General features: G+C 38.9%; 2 protein-coding genes across 2 annotated transcripts in view; one reads left to right on the top strand and one right to left on the bottom strand.

Moving 5' to 3' along the window:
• Positions 1 to 1,810: 1,810 nt before the first annotated feature.
• Positions 1,811 to 17,411, bottom strand: LOC138991796 (zinc finger protein 345). Its single transcript, XM_070387910.1, has 3 exons — positions 17,006 to 17,411; positions 16,158 to 16,230; positions 1,811 to 4,685 (listed from the first exon to the last, which is right to left on the bottom strand). Exon 3 carries the CDS (start codon positions 4,605 to 4,607, stop codon positions 3,144 to 3,146), a length of 1,464 nt encoding a protein of 487 aa, XP_070244011.1. The 5' UTR covers positions 4,608 to 4,685; positions 16,158 to 16,230; positions 17,006 to 17,411; the 3' UTR covers positions 1,811 to 3,143.
• Positions 13,769 to 20,644, top strand: part of ZNF790 (zinc finger protein 790) — a 28,689-nt gene continuing 21,813 nt past the window's right edge. Inside the window, 3 exon segments of the mRNA XM_070386747.1 lie at positions 13,769 to 13,785; positions 16,947 to 17,142; positions 17,505 to 17,587. Of these exon segments, the coding sequence (XP_070242848.1) occupies positions 13,769 to 13,785; positions 16,947 to 17,142; positions 17,505 to 17,587 (296 nt within the window).

The following is a 20,644-nucleotide window of genomic DNA, read 5'->3' as shown; positions in this document are numbered from 1 at the left end:
ACTCAATGGACGTGAATTTGAGCAAACTCTAGGAGATAGTGGAAAACAGAGGAGCCTGGAGTGCCACAGTCCATGGGATCTCAAAGAGTTAAACACAACTTAGTGACTAAACAACAACTTTCCTCCATTATATATTCTTGCTTTCATTGTCATAGATTAGGTGGCCACAGATGTATAGGTTTATCTCTGGGCTTGTTATCCAGTTCCATTGATCTATATTTTTGTTTTTGTGCCAGTACTATACTGTTTGATCACTGTAGCTTTGTAGTATAGTCTGAAGCCAAGGAGCCTGCTTCCTCCAGCTCTGTTATTCTTAAGACTGCTTTCACTATTTGGAGTCTTTTGTGTTTCCATGGAAAATGTTAAATTTCTTTTAATTCTGTGAAGAATGCCCTTGGTAATTTGTTGGGGACTGCATTGAATCTGTAGATTGCTTTGGATAGCAGAGTCATTTTCATAATAGTCATTCTTTCAATCCAAGAACATGGTATATCTCTCCATCTATTCTTGTCATCTTTGACTTCTTTCATCAATATCTTAGTTTTCTGAGTATAGGTCTTTTACCTCCTTAGGTAGGTTTCCTCCTACATTATTTTATTCTTTTCGATGTGACAGTAAACGGGACTGTTCCCTTAATCTCTCTGATCTTTTGTTGTTAGTGTATAGGAATGCATCTCTTGCTTTTTCAATTGAAATCAGTCCCTCTGACTTCATTTTGCTTAACTTTCTCTGCCTCTATAAATATAGATGAAAGTTACCTATTGCAGCCTTGAAGAGATGTTCTTACATGAGTACCCCTAGAGACTCTGCAGGTACCCAATGCCTTTGGAGAGTTGGATTTATCATGGACACAAGTAATATTTTTCTTTCGGGTGTGCTGACAGTTATCACTTTGGTAGGAGGTGGGGTTGGAGATGGAGGGGCTAGAGCTGGGGTCAGGAGTGAGGTGTCCTCTGCTCAAGAGCTGTCACTGCCCTACTCGGGGCAGAATTTGATCCCAGGTTGTTGGAGCAGAAGTCCTGAGGGTCAGACCCAAGCTAGTTCTGTTTTATGAACCATGCCCCTCGCTTCAGGCTGGGGGCCCTGGAGCAAGGGGGGCCCTGCAAGGGGGCCCATGTCAGCTACAGAGGTCTGAGCTGTCTCCAATGTGCTGCCCATGCACACACCAGCAATTGCTTCCCTTGCTCTGTTTAGATAAAGCCCTGAGTGCTGGCAAAGTTCATCTTAGTCTTTCCAGTGCAGTCAAAGGTTTTTGTTTGTTTGTTTGTTTTTTCCCTTTTCCCTTCCCTATTTCTTCAACAGAGTGCTGTAATCTCTCCTCAGGAAATCTGAACATCTACAAAGTATCTCTCACCTGTGGGTGTCTGCTGAAGTCAGCACTCTCCAGGTTTACCTTAAGTGCAGCCAAGAAGGACTGGGGCCAGTTTATAGACTCCTGCTGGTTCAACAGCCCATATACCAAGAACTATCTGCCTATTACATGATATACACAGGTGGGTGAGACTCCTCTCAAGTCCACTGGCCTATAGTGCTGGATCCCACAGCAACCTCAGAGGCAATTTGTTGTGGATATATGCCAAGTTTACTTGTGGGCATCTTATGCCACTATGAGGCTAATGTTATTTTTCAGTGTTCAGATTTTTATGAAAGAGCTATCCTATTTTTTAAAGTTTTATGATTTATTTTTGCCTTCTTAAATTTACATTCTTTATTCTCCATTAAGATAAATCATTCTTGTTCAATAAGGGATACATGTTGATCAAAGTTTTCCTATGTTCACTTACATAAATGTCTTTTCCTCATAATGTCTTTGATGTTGAGTAAGGTAGAGATCACAGTTAAAACTTTTGCCATAAATAACAAAGACTGAGAAGATAACAATGATGATGGCTAAATTAACCAAGTATTTATTATGTGATAGGCACATTGTAGAATCCCCATAATTTGCTTCAGAACCACACTAATTATGCCCACAGTACCGTAAACACATCACATATGCACATAAAAGGATCTGGAAGAATAAGCAAGTTAGTTAATGCTGGGGAAGTAACCAAGTTCAGGGATGTTAGCCAAAGGGAAGTAAGATTTTACGGATGATGTATAAATCATGTAAAGCAGAGGAGACCCACACATTATCTTTTAAAATGAACAACAAATAAAGCAGACACATTCAAAAGGGGCCAACAAAGTAACTCTTTATGATGAAAAAGTTTTTCTGTATTTGACAAAAATAAGGGTTTGGTAAAAACAGGTAAATACTTTAATGCCAGTGGAATTGTAACAATATATTTACAGAGAAAGAGTATTAAAAGCTGGTTATAGCATGATCACATTTCTTCCAAAAGCAATGCCAGGTATAATCTTAAAGGATTTGTTTCAAAAATTTGACAGTGATTATCTATGACTGGTAAGATTACAGATAACTATATCTATTTTTAACTCATATTTACATTTTTATGTAGGAAAATTGTTCTGCAAAAAGAACAGTATAAGGTTTATAAAGAAAAACAAAACCTTCCAAAACAAAAAGTACACATCTATAAGACATTAAAGGATATGTAAAAGTAACCATAACTTAACACAAACAGGGTGAAAAACAGATACAAACACAGATATGCAAATTTGAAAACAAATACTGAAGTGATATTTAAGCTTTATATGTATAAAAATATACTATCAAACAACAAAAATATAAAAATAGATATGGTTATTGGATAAATGATATTAGTATGAGAAATGGGGAGAGAGAAAAAGGGTAAATTTAGACCCTCAATAATAATTTAAAATAATTTTGAAATGGATCAGTAATTCTGTATAATACACAAAAAAATAAGAACATTAAAAAGAAAGTAGCAAGGTTAGCCCCTGAATAAATTTCAATGTTTAAAATAAAGGCAACATACAATAAAAGATTTTTCAATTTTTAATATTAACAAGTGTGAATTTTCTGAAAATGGTGAAGGAATGAATTTAGATAAAAATCTTCTATTTTATTCAGATTGGTTTAAAAAAATTTTTTTTATGTATGAATTTTCTCAGACTGACTAACTGGTAAAGTAAGGTATATGTACTTTAATTACATTTGTGGGGATTCTCACTAGTATGAATTTTCTTCTTGTATGCTTAACTATATAATTCCAACGTTATGGAGTTTCCAATTCACAGAGCTTCTCACCAGCATGATTTTTCTTATGTTGCTGAATTTCTGAACCCCTCCCCAAAGCTTTCCCACATGCCTTACATTCATAAAGCTTCTCAGCAGTATGCATTCTCTGGTGCTGAGTAAGGGTTGAGCCAGTACCAAAAGTCTTCCCACATTCCTTACATTCATAGGGTTTCTGACCAGTGTGTATTCTCTGGTGTCGATTAAGAGCTGAGCCACTACTAAAGGACTTTCTACATTCTCTACATTCATAGGGTTTTTCACCAGTGTGAATTAGCTGGTGTTGGATAAGTTTTGAGCCACTAGCGAAAGCCTTCCCACATTCCTTACATTCATAAGGTTTCTCACCAGTATGAATTCTCTGATGTTGAGTGAGGTCTGAACCACTACTAAAGGCCTTCCCACATTCCTTACACTCATAGGGTTTCTCACCAGTGTGCATTCTTTGATGCTGAATAAGTTTTGAACCACTTCTAAAGGCTTTCTCACATTCCTTACACTCATAAGGTTTCTCACCAGTATGAATTCTCTGATGTTGAGTGAGATCTGAGCCACTATTGAAAGCCTTCCCACATTCCTTACACACATAAGGTTTCTCACCAGTGTGAATTCTTTGATGTCGAGTAAGGGCTGATCCAAAACTAAATGCTTTCCCACATTCATTACATATATATGGTTTCTCACCCGTATGAATTCTCTGATGCCGAGTAAGGGCTGAACCACTACTAAAGGCCATTCCACATCCTTTACATTCATAAGGTTTCTCACCAGTGTGAACTCTTCGATGCTGAGTAAGGTTGGAACCACTGCCAAAGGCTTTTCCACAATCCTTACATTCATAAGGTTTCTCACCTGTGTGGATTCTGTGATGCCGAGTAAGGGCTGATTCAAAACTAAAGGACTTCCCACATACCTTACACTCATAAGGCTTTTCACCACTGTGAATTATCTGATGTCGAATAAGGCCTGATCCAAAACTAAAGGCTTTTCCACATTCCTTACATTCATATGGTTTCTCACCAGTGTGAATTCGCTGATGGTGAGTAAGGTTTGAGCCACTACCAAAGGCCTTCCCACATTCATTACATTCATAAGGTTTTTCACCAGTATGAATTCTTTGATGGTAAGCAAGATTTGCACCACTACCAAAGGCCTTGCCACATTCTTTACATTCATAAGGTTTCTCACCAGTATGAATTCGCTGATGTCGAATAAGAACTGATACAAAACTAAAATCCTTCCCACATTCCTTACATTCAAGGAGTTTCTCATCAGTATGAATTCTCTGATGCTGGGTATTGAAAGTGGGCATGTCTTCAGGAGTAAATATCATTTGACTTAAATGTCCTTCCTGAGATTCCTGTTTTCTCTCAAACTGGCTTTTACATTCCCAGTCACCTCTGAAACGTGAGTATGCAATGCTGTTTTTTATAAGTCTTTCCATTATCTCCCACCAGGATGATTCTATTCCATAAATATCCTTTTTCAGAAATAATTCTTGGTCTCAACTTTGATTCACAGTCTGAAAGAAAATATAAAAACATTCACTTTTTTGGTGTGTGTTCTGGGAGAATTAAACTTTTCTGATAGATATGAAAAGACTTAAACTCATTTTCATAAAACGTAAGTGGCTTATACAGTTCTCCTTTATGATTGGACATTTTGACAAACAGATAAGGAAACAGAATGAGAAGAAACACTAGAAGGTGAGAGACTTATTTAGGAATACAGATTAAGTCAATCATTCCTAACTAGTGATTTAGATAAAAACACCCTAAAGAAGTAGGAAGCTCAATAATTATAAATATGTCCAGGTCCCATCCCAATTTTATTAGAGGATAAAACTAGTGCCATATACATTTTAAAATGAGCATAATTGTCATTTAACTCATTTCTTAGGGTTGTTTAGAGCGTTAAGTAACTATACTAGGAATGAAAATTCTAGGATAGATGGTCATAAATTGCATCCCTGAAGGAGATAGAAGAGAAAGTTACTCTAGATATAGCAGCATCTTGATGAAAGATTAATGAACTGAATAAGTCAGGAATTAGCAATAAAGAGGGAAGATTCTTTTGTGGTTAGAATATAGTTTGTTTATGCCATTTGATAAAATCCATGTTTACTTAGGAAGTCTATGAGGTTAATCTTGGGAGAACAAAAAAGGGGACTTGCAAAGGCCACAGCAGAGTAATTGAGAGTTTAGTTCTAAAGTCACAGAAAAGGAATGATAAGATAGGAGATAATGGGATACTTGTAGGAAATTACAAGAAGGATGCAGATAGATGAGTTCTCTGAACAGCAATGGTTATTGAAATGACTCTGAAATCACATATAATATATTTACACAGTTGTATAAAATAATGCTACAGTGTTTGGTAGCTATCATTTTGGAAGACCTAAAAGTGACTGGAAAACGATTCAGAGACATCAATTAAGACCTTGAACAAATAAATAACTCAAGTTCCCAGAGGTAAAAATATTTCAGCTCCAGTCTTTCTCTGCATTACTCAAACAACAAGCTTGTTTAGACTAGGTCTAAATATGTCTTGGGGCTTCTCAGGTGGCACAGTGGTAAACAACCAGGCTGCCAATGCAGGAGATGTAAGAGACATGGGTTCGATTCCTAGGTTGGGAAGATCCCCTGGAGGGGGGCATGGCAACGTACTCCAGCATTCTTGCCTGGAAAATCCCCATGTACAGAGGAGCCTGGTGGGCTACAGTCCATAGGGTTGCAAAAGGTCAGACACGACTGAAGTGACTTAGCATACACACATGCAGTCCTCACTGGGGAGTTAGAGCTTCAACATATGAATTAGGGAAGAGGGGACACAATTGAGCACATAATATTCACTAAAGCAAGGGTCATAGAAGCAGAGTGATACTGCTCTAACTGGAATCATGTTCATATAATCAAATCAACAAGAATGGGTTAAAATTAATTTTAAAAATCAAACAGATTAAAAAAAAAAATCAAACAGATTACAAACAGCAACAAATGAACCTAAAAGTATCTCAAATGCATAACACAGCCACACTGAAGGAGGGGATTAAGAAATGAATTCAAATAAATTTGAACACAGTATTTTAACTATGTACCCTTATTCTGAAGACAAAGAGAACTATAAACAAATACTGAGCTCCACTTAGTAGGTTTGATAGTTACTATAGTATAGGTTAGGAAACCTATTTTTATTATATTATAGAATTGAACAAAATTAGTAAATATAAAGAGGATAATGAGAGTCAGGTTTTTAACTACTGGCGAAGGGAGATACAAATCTGGAACAGGATTAAGACCAGACTGAATACTGTAGTCCTATCACCCAGATCTTGGTTTCTAAATATTCTTTACAGCAAGAAACCAGGCTGTTTAGAGAAATTATTTACTTCAGGCTGGAGCCAGGAGAGTAATTAGAAATAAGCCTGTAACATCTTGGGCCAGAAAGAGAGGAAATGCTCAAAGAATCATGGGGAAAATCAAAAGTACACAGAAGCCAGCCTGAATAGACTCCCACTGACCAAATCTGGGATAACTTGAGTATCAAAATAAATGGTAATGCATCATATAACACACTGAATAAATGAAAATCTACAAATACATACTGATATAACAAATGAACAAATAAGTGAGTGATAAGGGAATGCTCTCCTTCACAGTCGAATACCAACTAATTAATACAGACAAAATCATGGAGATTTTAAAATTTTACCATCTTGAAAACATCATAGTAATAAAGGATCCAGACAATAATGGATAAAGGATCCCACACATCAATGGATGCTAAAAGTTGTGGGTAAAAGTTTGGTGATGAGGTATTTACATAGTTTCAACATATCTCTCAGCTATTAATTATAAATTAATTAGCTGTTAATTACAAAGAGACAACTACTGCCTTTACAGTGAAGACACATAGTAGATACCACCGTAACCAGCCATCAAAGTTAATATGGGACAAGTCAATATCACATACTCCCTTCTATGATGTCCTGAGATGGATACAATCACTTTTGGGGTATTCCTGCCACAAAATTCATAACCTGAAAGTTAATTATGAGGAGCCATAAGACAAATCCTAACTAAGTGACATTTTAAAAAATAAATGGCCTATCCTCTTCAAAAACGTCTACATCATGAAATGCAGACATCTTTAATCTTCCAGGTTAAAGATTAGAGAGAGACATAATAAGTAAATTCAATGTGTGACCCTGGTCAGTGAGTCAGGGAGAAAGGGTGAGGGATGAGGGTAGGATGAGCTGCTACAAAGAATATTATTGGGACTAGCAAAAAAATTTGTATATTGACTATAATGCACTGTTGTTAAAATCTCTGATTTTAGTGACTATATTGTGGTTATGTAAAAGAATACTCTTGTCCCTAGGAAACAACACAGTGAAGTGTTTAAGGGTAAAGGGGCAAATTCTACAACTTATTCTTAAATAGTTCAGATAAAATGTGTGTATTGTGTATTTGTGAGTGTGCATGCATGCATATATAGAGACAGAGAACAACTGCAAATGCACACAGGAATGATAATACAAATGGAATAAAATGTAAACTACTGGTGATCCTGAGCAAAGAGTACCCAAGAATACTTTGTATTATTCTTGTAACTTTTCTGCAATTTGAATAAAAATTTAAATTAATCAAAATTTAAAAGTTACCCAAAACAAAGTAAGGCACAGTCCTAAGTAATTCTCATGTTAAATGTGAGCCTAAATAGAAATATAAAATACCTAAAAATAAAATGAAAAGGAGAGTAATACATATAAAAAACCTGGACACAGGAAAACTACCCCCCTCAAAAGAAAATTTAATAACATTCAACTCCTTTTTTAAAAACTGATTTGAATTCAGCACTGCAAGAAACTAAAAAAAAAAGCAGGAAAAAATTAATGAAGATAAAAACAGAATATAAAAATGTTAAAATACATAAGATTCAGAAAACTCAAACCTTGCTTTTGAAAAGAATATGAAGACTGCTGATTAAACATATATGTATGCCATTTCCTTTAGGTATTGTTCCAAAACACCATTAAAAGGACCAAACAATGATAGTTTCATAATGTTAACTGCTGGCAAGAGTACAGGTATGACAGATATTACTGATTGCCTCCTTCAACATCATCCCTGTCCTACTTTGCTACAAGAATTTTTTTCCATCAGCTCCAGAAAATGAATCATACCTTGTCTAAGCCAGTGGTTATGAATTCTGATTGCTATTAGAATCAATTGGATAGCTTTAAAAAAAATGTTCTAAAACTTGAACCCCACTCCAGACCAATTAAATCTTAATGTTTGTCTAGTCATCTTGTATGAGCTTGAATCATTGTCAACTGTGACAGCACACTAGATTATCTGATGATCTTTTATTTAAAAAAATTTTTAATTTATTTTTTGGCTGCACTGGGTCTTTGTTGCTGTGTGCCAGCTTTCTGTAGTTGGCTGAGCAAGGGCTACTCTCTAGTTGCAATGCATAGGCTTCTCACTGCAGGGGCTTCCCTCATTGTGCAGCAGAGGCTCTAGTCAAGTGGGCTTCAGTAGCTGCAGCACAACAGCTCAGTAGCTGCAGCTTGTGGGTCCTAGAGTGCAGGCTCAGTAGTTGTGGGTGTAGGCTTAGTTGCTCCATGGCATACAGGATCTTCCCAGACCAGAGATCGAACCTGTCTCCTGCACTAGAAAGCAGATTCTTAACCACTGGACCACCATGGAAGTCCCTGGTGATCTTTATTTTTTTTATTGGATAATTGGAGGATAATTGCTTTACAGTGTGTGGGTTTGCTGGTTTCTGCTGTGGTGGTGGTTTAGTCTCTAAGTCGTGTCTGACTCTTGCAACTCCATGGACCATAGCCCGTCAGGCTCCTCTGTCCGTGGGATTTCCCAGACAAGAACACTGGAGTGAGTTGCTATTTCCTTCTCCACCTGCTGATCTTTTAAAATTGATGATTTCCAAGCTCTATCCCAAACCAGTTAAACCAGAATTGCTAGAGGTGGGACCCAGACAGGAGTAACAAAAGTTAAGAATAACCAGCTTAAATTAAATGAAATAATTAACCCTCTATTCTATTTGTTGCAATTGCATCTTTCTGCCTTATGGAGCCAAAAGTAACCTAAACGGCAGTAGAAAAACAGGGCTGACAAAGAGAGTTGGGTATACTGTGAAGTGAATAAGTCACTGTGAAGTTTAACTTAGAAATGTTTACTGAAGTCTAAAGTATGTGTTCCCTGGGCTAAAGTATGGGCTTCCCTGGTGGTTCAGTCAGTAAAGAATCTGCCTGCAATGTGGGAGACCTGGGTTCGATCCCTGGGTTGGGAAGATCCCCTGGAGAAGGGCATGGCAACCCACTCCAGTATTCTTGCCTGGAGAATCCCCATGGACAGAGGAACCTGGAGGGCTGCAGTCCATGGGGTCCCAAAGAGTCAGACACAACTGAGCAACTGAGCACACAGAGCACACACAAAGTATGTGTACTTTTTATCTCCATAATTTCACTATTAGTATATACCTTAGAGAAGACATGTACATAGAAGTTCACTGGAGCAATGTTTGCCACAGTGATTTAACTATATAAAATCTAAATCTCTAAAAACCATAAAATCAAAATAAAATAAAAACCATAAAATCATTAAACATACCACAGTACTATAAAATTTGGCCTTACATGAAGTAATTTAAGTGAGCTCTATACTTAAACGAACAATTCTCCACAAAGAATAAAAAAGTAAGCTTCAGAACAGTAACAGTAACTGTTGTTGTTTAGTTGTTAAGTTTTGTCTGACTCTTAGTGACCCCATGGACTGTAGCAATCCAGGCTCCTCTGTCCTCCACTACCTCCTGGAGTTTGCTCAGATTCATGTCCATTGAGTTGATGATGCTATCTAGCCATCTCATCCTCTGCTGCCCCCTTCTCCTGTTGCCTTCACTCTTTTCCAACATCAGGGTCTTTACCAATGAGTCAGCTCTTCACATCAGGTGGCCAGAGTACTGGAATTTCAGCTTCAGCATCTGTCCTTTCAATGAATATTCAGGGTTGATGTCCTTAAGGATTGACTGGTTTGATCTACTTGCAGTCCAATCCAAGGAACTCTCATGAGTCTTCTTTAGCACCACTGTTCGAAAACATCAGTTCTTTGGCACTCAGCCTACTTTATGGTCTAACTCTCATATCTGTACATGACTACTGGAAAAACCATAGCTTTGACTTTATGGACCTTTGTTGGCAAAGTGATGTCTCTTTTTAATATGCTGTCTAGGTTTGTCATAGGTTTCCTAACTACTAAATGACACCAAGTAAGTGGTTAGGCCCTGTTTTTAAGGGTTTTACATGAACCAACTCAATCCTTGGACCAATCTTATAATGCAGTTACTTTCCACATTTTGCAGGATGTACTTATAATTCTTTTTATACAGAAATATTTTTCAATGAAAAACAGTACCACATACACATTTACATGTGTATGCATTTTTTGGGGGGACATGCCTCGAGGCATGTGGGATCTTAGTTCCTCAACCAGGGATCAACCTAGATGCCCTGCAGTGGTTAGGAAGTTTAGAGTCCTAATGACGGGACCACAAAGGAATTACCCATGTATATGCATTTTTTAATAGGATAAATAATTAATTGATAACAGTGGCTACCTTTGGGTACTTCAGGTAGATACCTCAGTTAAGTCTCTCAGTCATTGTCTGACTCTTTGTGACCCCATGGGCTGCAGCACGCCAGGCTTTCCTGTCCATCACCAACTCCCAGAGTTTACTCAAACTCATGTTCTTCGAGTCAGTGATGCCATCCAACCATCTCATCCTCTGTCGCCCCTCCTTCTGCTCCTGACTTCAATCTTTCCCAGCATCAGGGTCTTTTCCAATGAGTCAGCTCTTCACATCAAGTGGCCTAAGTATTGGGAGTTTCAGCTTCAGAATCAGTCCTTCAAATGAATATTCAGGACTGATTTCCTTTAAGATTGACTGGTTGGATCTCCTTGCAGTCCAAGGGACTCTCAAGCATCTTCTCCAACACCCACAGTTCAAAAGCATCGATGCTTCGGCGCTCAGCTTTCTTTATAGTCCAACTCTCACATCCATACATGACTACTGAAAAAACCATAGCTTTGACTAGACGGACTTTTGTTGGCTAATGTCTCTGCTTTTTAATACATTGTATAGGTTGGTCATAGCTTTTCTTCCAAGGAGCAAGAATCTTTTAATTTTATGGCTGCAGTCACCATTTGCAGTGATGAGCCTGGGTAGGTTCCTAGGATTGGGGATTGTAGTTACATGGATATGAACCCCTTCATAACACAAAATTTTTTATAACAAAATTATTAGTTATATATATAATTATAATTTAACTAAAAATAAAATTTAGAAAGGAAAACACTAGCATTCAGCCTAAGAGCTGCTCATTGCTTATAATGGCAATAATTTGTAAGCAAACCATGTTTAAAAAAGGGCGCTGGGTAAAATGGTAACATGATGAAGCCATTACAACTCATGGTAAAGATAAATGTATAACAACATGGACAGTTGTTCACATTGTATTTTGGCATGATAAAGATGGGTTACAAGTCAGTAGCCAGAGTCTGATCACATTTAGAAAACAATTCTAAGTGTTGACAGCAGTTGTCTTTAATTGACAGGATTACAGATAACTTCTGTTACTTGTTTGTGCTTCTCTGTAGTTTTCAAATTTGTTGTAATATTTTTTTGTAATGAAAGGAATAGCGAATACAGCTATCTTCAGAATACTGATATATTTGAGCAGGTATTCAAAGATTTAAAAGAAAAGAAGTGATCAAAACATGGCACAAGTAAAGCACAAAGACATAAATTTTAAAAATTCAAATAGACAGGGACTTCCCTGGTGGTCCAGTGGTTAAGATTCCACCTTGTAGCACACGGGACTTGGATTCAATCCCTGGTCGGGGAACTAAGATCTCACATGCCGCAACTACCAAGTGCTCTGGAGCCCATACACCACAACTAAAGAGCCCATGTGCTGCAACTGCTGGACGACTGAGCCCACACACCACAACTGGACACCACGAGCTGTAACTGGAGAGTCTGTGTGCTGCAAGGAAAGATCCTGCATGATGCCGTGAAGACCTGCATGCTGCAACTGAGACCCAACGTAGCCAGATAAATACATTAAAAAAAAAAATTCAAATTGATAATACAAACTATTTAAATAGTTTAACAAGTAGGCAATACACAACGTAATGTATCACTATTATGCTAAGTGAAGTAAGGAGGGCTGAGAAAGAAAAATACTGTATGAGCTCACTTATATGTAGAATTTAAACAAATAAACAAAAACCAAGTTCATAGATATAGAGAACACACTGTTGGTTGCCAGAGATGGGGTCGGGAGTGGAATGGGTAAAGGAAGTCAAAAGGTACAAAGTTCCAGTTATGAAATAAGTCTTGGTGATACAATGTATAGCATGGTATATAGTTAATAATACTGTATTGCACATTTGAAAATTGCTGAGAGAAAATCTTAAAAGTCATAAGAAAACACAATTTTTATACTTTGTATACTGATGGATATTAGATTCACTGTGGTGATCACTTTATAATACAGTTGACCCTTGAATAGCATGGGTCTGAACTGACTAGTTCCACTTATATGTGGTGTTTTTTTCAGTAGTAAATACTACAGTGCTACAGGATCAGAGTCCCTTGGACTGCAAGGAGAGCCAACCAGTCCATCCTAAAGGAAATCAGTCCTGAATATTCATTGGAAGGACTGATGCTGAAGCTGAAACTCCAATACTTTGGCCACCTGATGCGAAGAACTGACTCATTGGAAAAGACCTTGATGCTGGGAAAGATTGAAGGCGGTAGGAGAAGGAGACAACAGAGGATGAGGTGGTTGGATGGCATCACCAACTCGATGGACATGAGTTTGAGTAAACTCTGGGAGTTGGTGAAGGACAGGGAGGCCTGGCGTGCTGCAGTCCATGGTGTTGCAAAGAGTCAGACACGACTAAGCAACAGAACTGAACTGAACAGGATCTGTGGTGGATTAAATCTGAGAATGCAGATACAAAGGAACCATGGATATGGAGGACCAACTATAAGTTATATGAAGATTTTTTAATGCAGAGTCAGTGCTCCTAACCCCCACGTTAAGGGTCAACTGTATATACAAATATTGAATCATTATGTTGTACACCGGAAACAAATATAATGTTATATGTTGATTAAACCTCAACAATAAAAAAAAAAATCCTTCAAGACCTACCCAAAGACTTTTGGGCAACCACTTTATACCATAATTGATTTAGAGATCCCAAGAATGGGAAATCAAGGAAAGGGAAGCTAATATTTACTGAATTTCTGATGTGTACCAAGTGTACCAGTGGCATCACTGACTCAATGGACATGAGTTTGAGCAAGCTCTGGGAGATGGTGAAGACAGGGAAGCCTGGCATGCCGCAAAAAGTCAGATACGACTTAGCAACTGAACGACAACCAAGTGTTTTACACACCTTTCATTCTCAACGTTGAGAATGAGAACCTCTCATTCACAGGTTAAACAGCTCACAGGTGGTGTAGCTGAGATTAGAGACCACATTTGACACTAGAGCCCATAATTTTTACACCATGTTACAGAGACTAGTGTAAGTAAAGAAAAAACCCTAGGGATGGTTTGTTTCTTTTTTTCTGATGTAGTCTATATTTAAACTAAAGTGATATTGAAAATAGATGGCAAAGAGGCAAAGGCAGAAATTAACTGATGGAGAATAGTTGTGGAGGGGGGCAGGTTTTGAGGAGATTGGGAAAGAAAAGTGGAAAGGGTATTTAAAAAAGAAATATAGGGAGAACAGTAAAAGGAACCATGCACAACAGACTTGATTGGACCTGAATGTTATTAAAATAAAATTATTAAACAATACATAGCTGATTCTAAGTCTATATCTCCTTTTTATATCCCTCACTTCAAAAATGTATTTGAGGAGGCTAAGAATAAAAGAAAAAAATAAATCATACACAAAGGTCATATATCATAGGTACTCAATATCAAATCTCAGGCTAAGATGTGCTATAATTGATCACGTGTGAAGAGCTCAAATTCCTGGCAGTCAATGCAGAAAGGAAATACTATCTACAGTGGATTAAATTCTTCCTATTTGCCAAGAAATATTATTTTAGGAGATAAGCAAGACCTTGCTGAAAAACATGTAGAAGACATAATATCAATTGAGAGGTTAGTGTTATTATTAGAAGATTTCTCAAATTTATACTCACATGATTATAGATACAATGCAATCCAATCAAATTCAAAAGATGTTTGAGTAGAACCAAGCTATTTCAAAAATTTATATGGATATGAAAAGAACACAAACAGTCAAGATATTCTTAAGGAACAAGAAGGTAAGAGGATATGCTCCAAATATTATTCCAAAGTCACAATGAATACTTAACAGCTATCTTAATAGCATAGTATTGTTGTGAGGGGAGACAAACAGAGCAATAGAACAAAATATAAAGTCGCCATAATGTGTGCTAAGTCGCTTCAGTCATGTCCTACTCTTTGTGACCCTATGGACTGTAGCCCACCAGGCTCCTTTGTCCATGGGATTCTCCAGGCAAAGAGTACTGGAGTGAGTTCCCATACCCTCTTCCAGAGGATCTTCCCAACCCAAGGATAGAACCTTATGTCTCCTGCATTGGCAGGCAGGTTCTTTACCACTAGCACCACCTCTGTAACTATAATGGCACTGCAGCTTAGTGTAAAAAAGATGAACTTTTCAATAAATGATACTGGAGCAACTGGATACCCACTTGGGGGATAAAATGAAATTGAATCCCTACCCTGCTGTTGCTACTGCTGCTAAGTCACTTCAGTCATGTCCAACTCTACGTGACCCCATAGACGGCAGCCCACCAAGCTCCCCTGTCCCTGGGATTCTCCAGGCAAGAACACTGGAGTGGGTTGCCATTTCCTTCTCCAATGCATGAAAGTGAAAAGTGAAAGGGAAGTTGCTCAGTCATGTCTGACTCTTAGCGACCCCATGAACTGCAGCTCACCAGGCTCTTCCATCCATGGGATTTTCCAGGCAAGAGTACTGGAGTGGGGTGCCATTGCCTTCTCCGAGATAGAGTGGGTGCTCCCTAAATGTTTGTTGAAGGGTGAGTCACCCTGGGCCATAAAATGATTGACATGAATCTTGAAGAAAGGCAGGTTTCCAAGCAAATACATAGTCTCATTAACATAGCTTAAGAGAACATGTCCATGAGTAAAACATACTGGTTTGTTGAGCCACTATCGGTTCTGAGTCTTAGGTGGAACCAACTTGAAAAAAGACAGAGTCTAAGGTAAATACATAGTTCATTAACATACCTTAAGAAAAACATTTCCATAATAAAAACACATTGGTAAGCTCAAGGTTTGAGAAAAGTTAAGTTCAGGTGGAAACAGGTGTCATGGCAACACAGAATTTTAAAAGAAACATCCTTTGAATTTTGTATAGAGAAGGAAAAAAAAGGTCTGACATTTGCAGTCTATTTCCTCTGCTTGGGGGACCCTAGCCTTCCTACCTGTTACCCTCTCAATACTTAAATATAATTTTATGTTAAAATGTATACTACAAATGGTAAATACTGAATAAATTCCATTTTTAAAACCACATTTTATATGTGTACATAAAAGATACTAGGGAGAAACTATCAAAAAGGTAGCTTTGGTTTTAACTGGAAATTTAATTTTCTTCATTGAGGATAGCTGTATGTTTGTAATTAAAGATAATTTCACTTTTATAATAAAAAAGGTTTTTTAAGACAGCTTAAAGAAAAATTAAATCATTTGGCAAATTAGGAAGAGAAAGTCATGTGTGTGGATTGGGGTTTAGAGCAAATCACATTTCTCAAAGGAAAAAAATTCCATGGATCAGGTCACCTGACAGGCAAGAAATTTTCAAGAGAAGGAAAGCAAGTCATATCTTGACAAAGAAAAGAGAATTTCGGGAAACAAGGGGAAAAGATAAGCTACCTCGCAGGTGCCTTGTGGGTGGTCAACAGGCATTCTTTACTCCATTCTGGAAGACTGTGCAAGTAGAGCAGAGCTGGGGAGGGAGAAAGCAGTCAGGAAAAATCAGGTTCTTCTGTGAGTCCAAGTCAATCTACCATCTACAGATATTAGCGTCCTGCTCAATACCAGCATGACAGAAGCGCAGGGTCATTTGCAGTTCTGGACAGACTCTGCCCCTGGGCTCCAACTCCTGGGAACAGAGCTCTGGAGTCACAAAGACAAAGGCGCCCCACACCTACAGTGCTATATGGATACATAATCATAGAAACTCACTCATACCACGGGGCACTTAGGCACCCCAGAGGGCCACTCAATCATACACACTCTGGGAACAGTCAGTCACGATCGCAGTCAAAGGCACCCCCAGGTACTCACATTCCCATTGACACCCATCATGGGGACACAGTGACAACAAATTCAGACGCACCCTACCCACCAACAATATCACAAACACACCCCCAAGGGGAAACAGAAATCTCAGTTAAGCCACCCAACGCCCACCGCTCAGCAAATGTTCAGAAACACACACACACACACAAAGTGGATACACATCTTTGCAACCGCAGTCAAAGAACTTCACAGTCACAAACAGTGCCACACCCGGTCACAAAGTTAAACTCCATCACACACGCACCATTATAACTGCAAATCAAGCCCGCCTCCCCGCCTTTACAGTTTGGTACAGGGTCACACAGACACAGAGACACAATCACAATAAGACACACACTCCTCACAATCTCCCCTTTCCAGCTGGCTGGCTCCCGTAGAGGCCGGAGGTTCCAGACACGCCCAGCTCCAACCCATCTCACCTACGATTCCTCAGGTCTGTCTGGTCAGCGCCGCTCCACTGTACTTGAAACAAATAGAAGAGCCCAGCAGCTCCCACAGCACCCAGAGGCTGTTTGCCCCTACCCGCCAGAAAAACCCGCCCACTCCTCAGGAGAAGGTCTGCTTCTCGCGGGAGGGAGCACCAAGCCTAGAGGCCTCTGGGAGATGTAGTCCAGACAGAGGGAGAGCGAGAGAGAGGCTGCTAAAAGCTATCTCCAATTCATCCTGAGCTCCCCGTGGCGAGGAACCTGGACCTGACAGCGCGCCTGAGGCTTCCGCGAGTCTCAGCTGACAAGGATTCCATGAGCACACTTTAGTCAAGCTGACTCCACTGACTCCATCACCCTGCCCACTGGCTATAAACCCCGAGCGACTGTTACAAACCAAGTTGAGGTAAATCTCTCTTCCTTATTGCAATAGTCTTTAATAACGTTCTCCTTATGTGTTTAACTTGTTTGGTGCAACTTTTCTTTGACACAGCCCAGCCTCAAGTTTCTGTTGCGGCTCTCGCAGGTTTTGGCAGTCACCCTGCGGCATAGTGACCCCATGGCGTCCCGGGAAATGTAGTCCAGGACTTCGCCAACGGCGGGACGGACTCGGCCAAGGTAAACTGCGTTCCCTAGGCTCTGAGGCGGGGCCTGGCCTCAGCTAAATGCACAGGAGGCTGCTCAGGGTTACGCTTTGATCTGGGAGCGCTCAGATGCCCTTGAGACAAGCTGCTGAGGAACGTGTTAGGGAGCCAGAAGAGACAACCCATAATGTGGGTTCCACAATGTGCAACATGAGTGTCTGGGACCAAAGCAGCCTCGGGAGTTTAAAGGGGAGAAATTCACAAGTCCAGACACATGAGAGAGTGGGCAAAGGAGGGTCCCAGTGTAAGACCATGATGAGATTGCGAGTGTGACTACATTTAGGGGTTAGTTGAATGAAAGAGAGACTGCATGCGGTGAGGGAGAGGTAGCATCAAGATTATGAGTGGTTTTGTGAGGATTGAGGGTCATATTGTGGGCTTGTGTGGTTGGGAGTAAGTGTGTGTGTGTGTGTGTGTGTGTATGTGTGTGTGTGTATGTGTGTGTGTGAGAGAGAGAGAGAGATCACATGATTGTGGGTCACTGTATGGGTGGCTGAGATAGTGGAAAAATCTGAATCCTCTCAGCCTCATTTCCTCTTCAAATGGAGATATTTAATCAAAAACAGAAGTAGTGACATTTGAAGATATTTGGATAAAGAGCACTAAGCAGAGAAAACAACTAAACATAAATGCTGTGGGTTAAACATAAGCCTCTCAATGGACATTTGAGCAAACTTCGGGAGATAGTGAAGGACAGGGAAGCCTGACAGACTGCTGCTGTTCATGGGGTTGCAAAGAGTCGGACACGACTGAGTGATGAACAACAACAAGCCATAAGCCTGGTATATTAGTGAGCAGCAACTAGGACAGTGTGACAAAGTGGAGATAGTAAATGAGGTGAAACAGCTAATGAGAAGACTGATTATGGAGAATATTTTATGAAGTTTGGTTAGTCTTAGTGAGATGTAAAAGCAATAGTGGGTTTTGAACAGAAGAGTGACATGATCTTATATTTAAAAGAAATCATTTGGAGTGCTGAGTAGAGAGTAGGGTGTAGGGGGACAAAAAAAAGAAGCAGGGAACCTAGCCAATGGGCTGGTGGAATAATCCAGATAAGAGATAATGGTGACTCAGTCTAGGGTGATAGCAGTGGTAGTTATGAGAACTAGTTGGATTCTAGATACATTTTGAAGATAGAGCTAAATGGATTGGGTAATAGATTTGATGCGGGAAATGAGAGAAAAAGAGGAACCTAGGCCAACCCACATATGTTTAGATCAAGAAGCCAGAATTGTCATTTACTAAGATAAAACTAGAATGAATAAGTTTTAGTGGGTAGGTCATTGGTCTTTGCTCTGCTAAACCTCTGAGATCAGTAAGGCAAGATGAGAATTCTATGGAAATCTATTAAGATAAAACTAAATATAGTAACAGGTTTTTTGGGATTAAGTGGTGGCATCCTAGAGATATGCCCACATCCTAACTCCCAAGACCTGTGAATGTGACCTTATTTGGGGAAAAAAAAAAGGGGGGGGGTCTTTACAGATGTAATTAAGATAAGGATATCTAGGTGAGATTATCCTGGATTATCTGGATGTGACTTAAATCCACTTACAATAAACAGAAGATGAGAAGACATAGAAAAAGGCCATATGAGGAAAGAGGCAGAGACTGAAGTTAAGCAACAACAACCTAAGAACACCTGAAGTATTCCTGATTTTTGCCTTGTGTTTTGGGAATGCTTTGATTTTTCTTGGCTTTTTACATACTTTGTAGTTTTTTGATGTTGTTGAAAGCCATTTGTTTATGACAGTAGTATGCAGGAAAAGGTTAACATAGCAGAGTTGAGAAAACTTATCCTTTAAAGGCCTGATTGAAGTTTGGCTCTTGATTTACAACTAGAACTTAAGATTTTGAGAAGATTACTATTATCCTAATTGATAAGAATGGCTCAGTATGTCTACAATGTTTGTTCAAACAATATAATTTATGCTAAATACTTGCTTTCCTTCTGAGAGTCTGAAATTCTGGTATGTGCCAGGCAGAGCCTGCCTATGCAGCCAGGCCCCAATGAAAATACTAGATACTGAGTTTCTAACGAGCTCCCCTGGTTGTTACCATTTCACATGTACTGTCACAATTCATTCCTGGGGAATTAATGGCCTTTGTGACTCCACTGGGAAAGGATCCCCTTGGAAACATGGGGCTGGTTTTTCCTGAAGTTGGCCCAGTGCACCTTTTCTTTTTGCTGATTTTGCTTTGTATTGTTTTGCTGGAGTTCTCCCAGTGAATCCTTGAACCTTGGAGGGAGGGTTAATCTTGGAGTCTGGCATTGCCATAGAAACTGAGGAAAATAATTTTTATACCTGAATTGGCATATATTTCCTTCTGTAAAGCCTTTAGTGTGGAGTTTTGAGTTAATCTAGTTAGGAGTTTTAACAACTAAGCAAATTCATACAGTTTCATTGCATTTATGTAAATTTCAAAGATAGATAAGTGACAAATCAAGGTATTATTATATTAACAAGACAGTGGTCAGTTGGTGTCTTGGGATCAGAAATGATCAGAGGGGGTGGGCATTTCTCCTTGAGGTACCAACAAGGTTACCAACATTCCAAGATTCTCCACTTGTATGATGTTACCCTGAATTTACACATTCTATGTACTTTTCTTCAGGTATTTTCGATTTCACAATTAAAATATTTAAAGATTACCTGATGATTTTGAAAATATTGAAAGAATTACTCCTCCATCAGAAAGTTTAGACATCTAAATGATAAGCACAGTTCAAGAGAGAGGGGACACATGCATACTTACGGCTGATTCATGTTGTACAGCACAAACCAACAACATTGTGGAGGAATTAACCTCCAATTAAAAATAAAAAAATAAACGATAATAAAAAAGGATGCAAGTGAAAAAGAGCTGGCAAGTATTATTTTCAGCAAAAATAATAGCTCAGACATGAATAATATTTACAAAATACTAATGTAACCATGAAAATTAATTTAAACCACTTTAAGTGTAATTGGAACAAGGTAAGTGTTTG

The sequence above is a fragment of the Bos mutus genome, chromosome 18 (genome assembly GCF_027580195.1).
Source record: "Bos mutus isolate GX-2022 chromosome 18, NWIPB_WYAK_1.1, whole genome shotgun sequence".
NCBI classification, from domain to species: domain Eukaryota; kingdom Metazoa; phylum Chordata; class Mammalia; order Artiodactyla; family Bovidae; genus Bos; species Bos mutus.
This window is presented reverse-complemented; position numbering and strand designations above follow the sequence as displayed.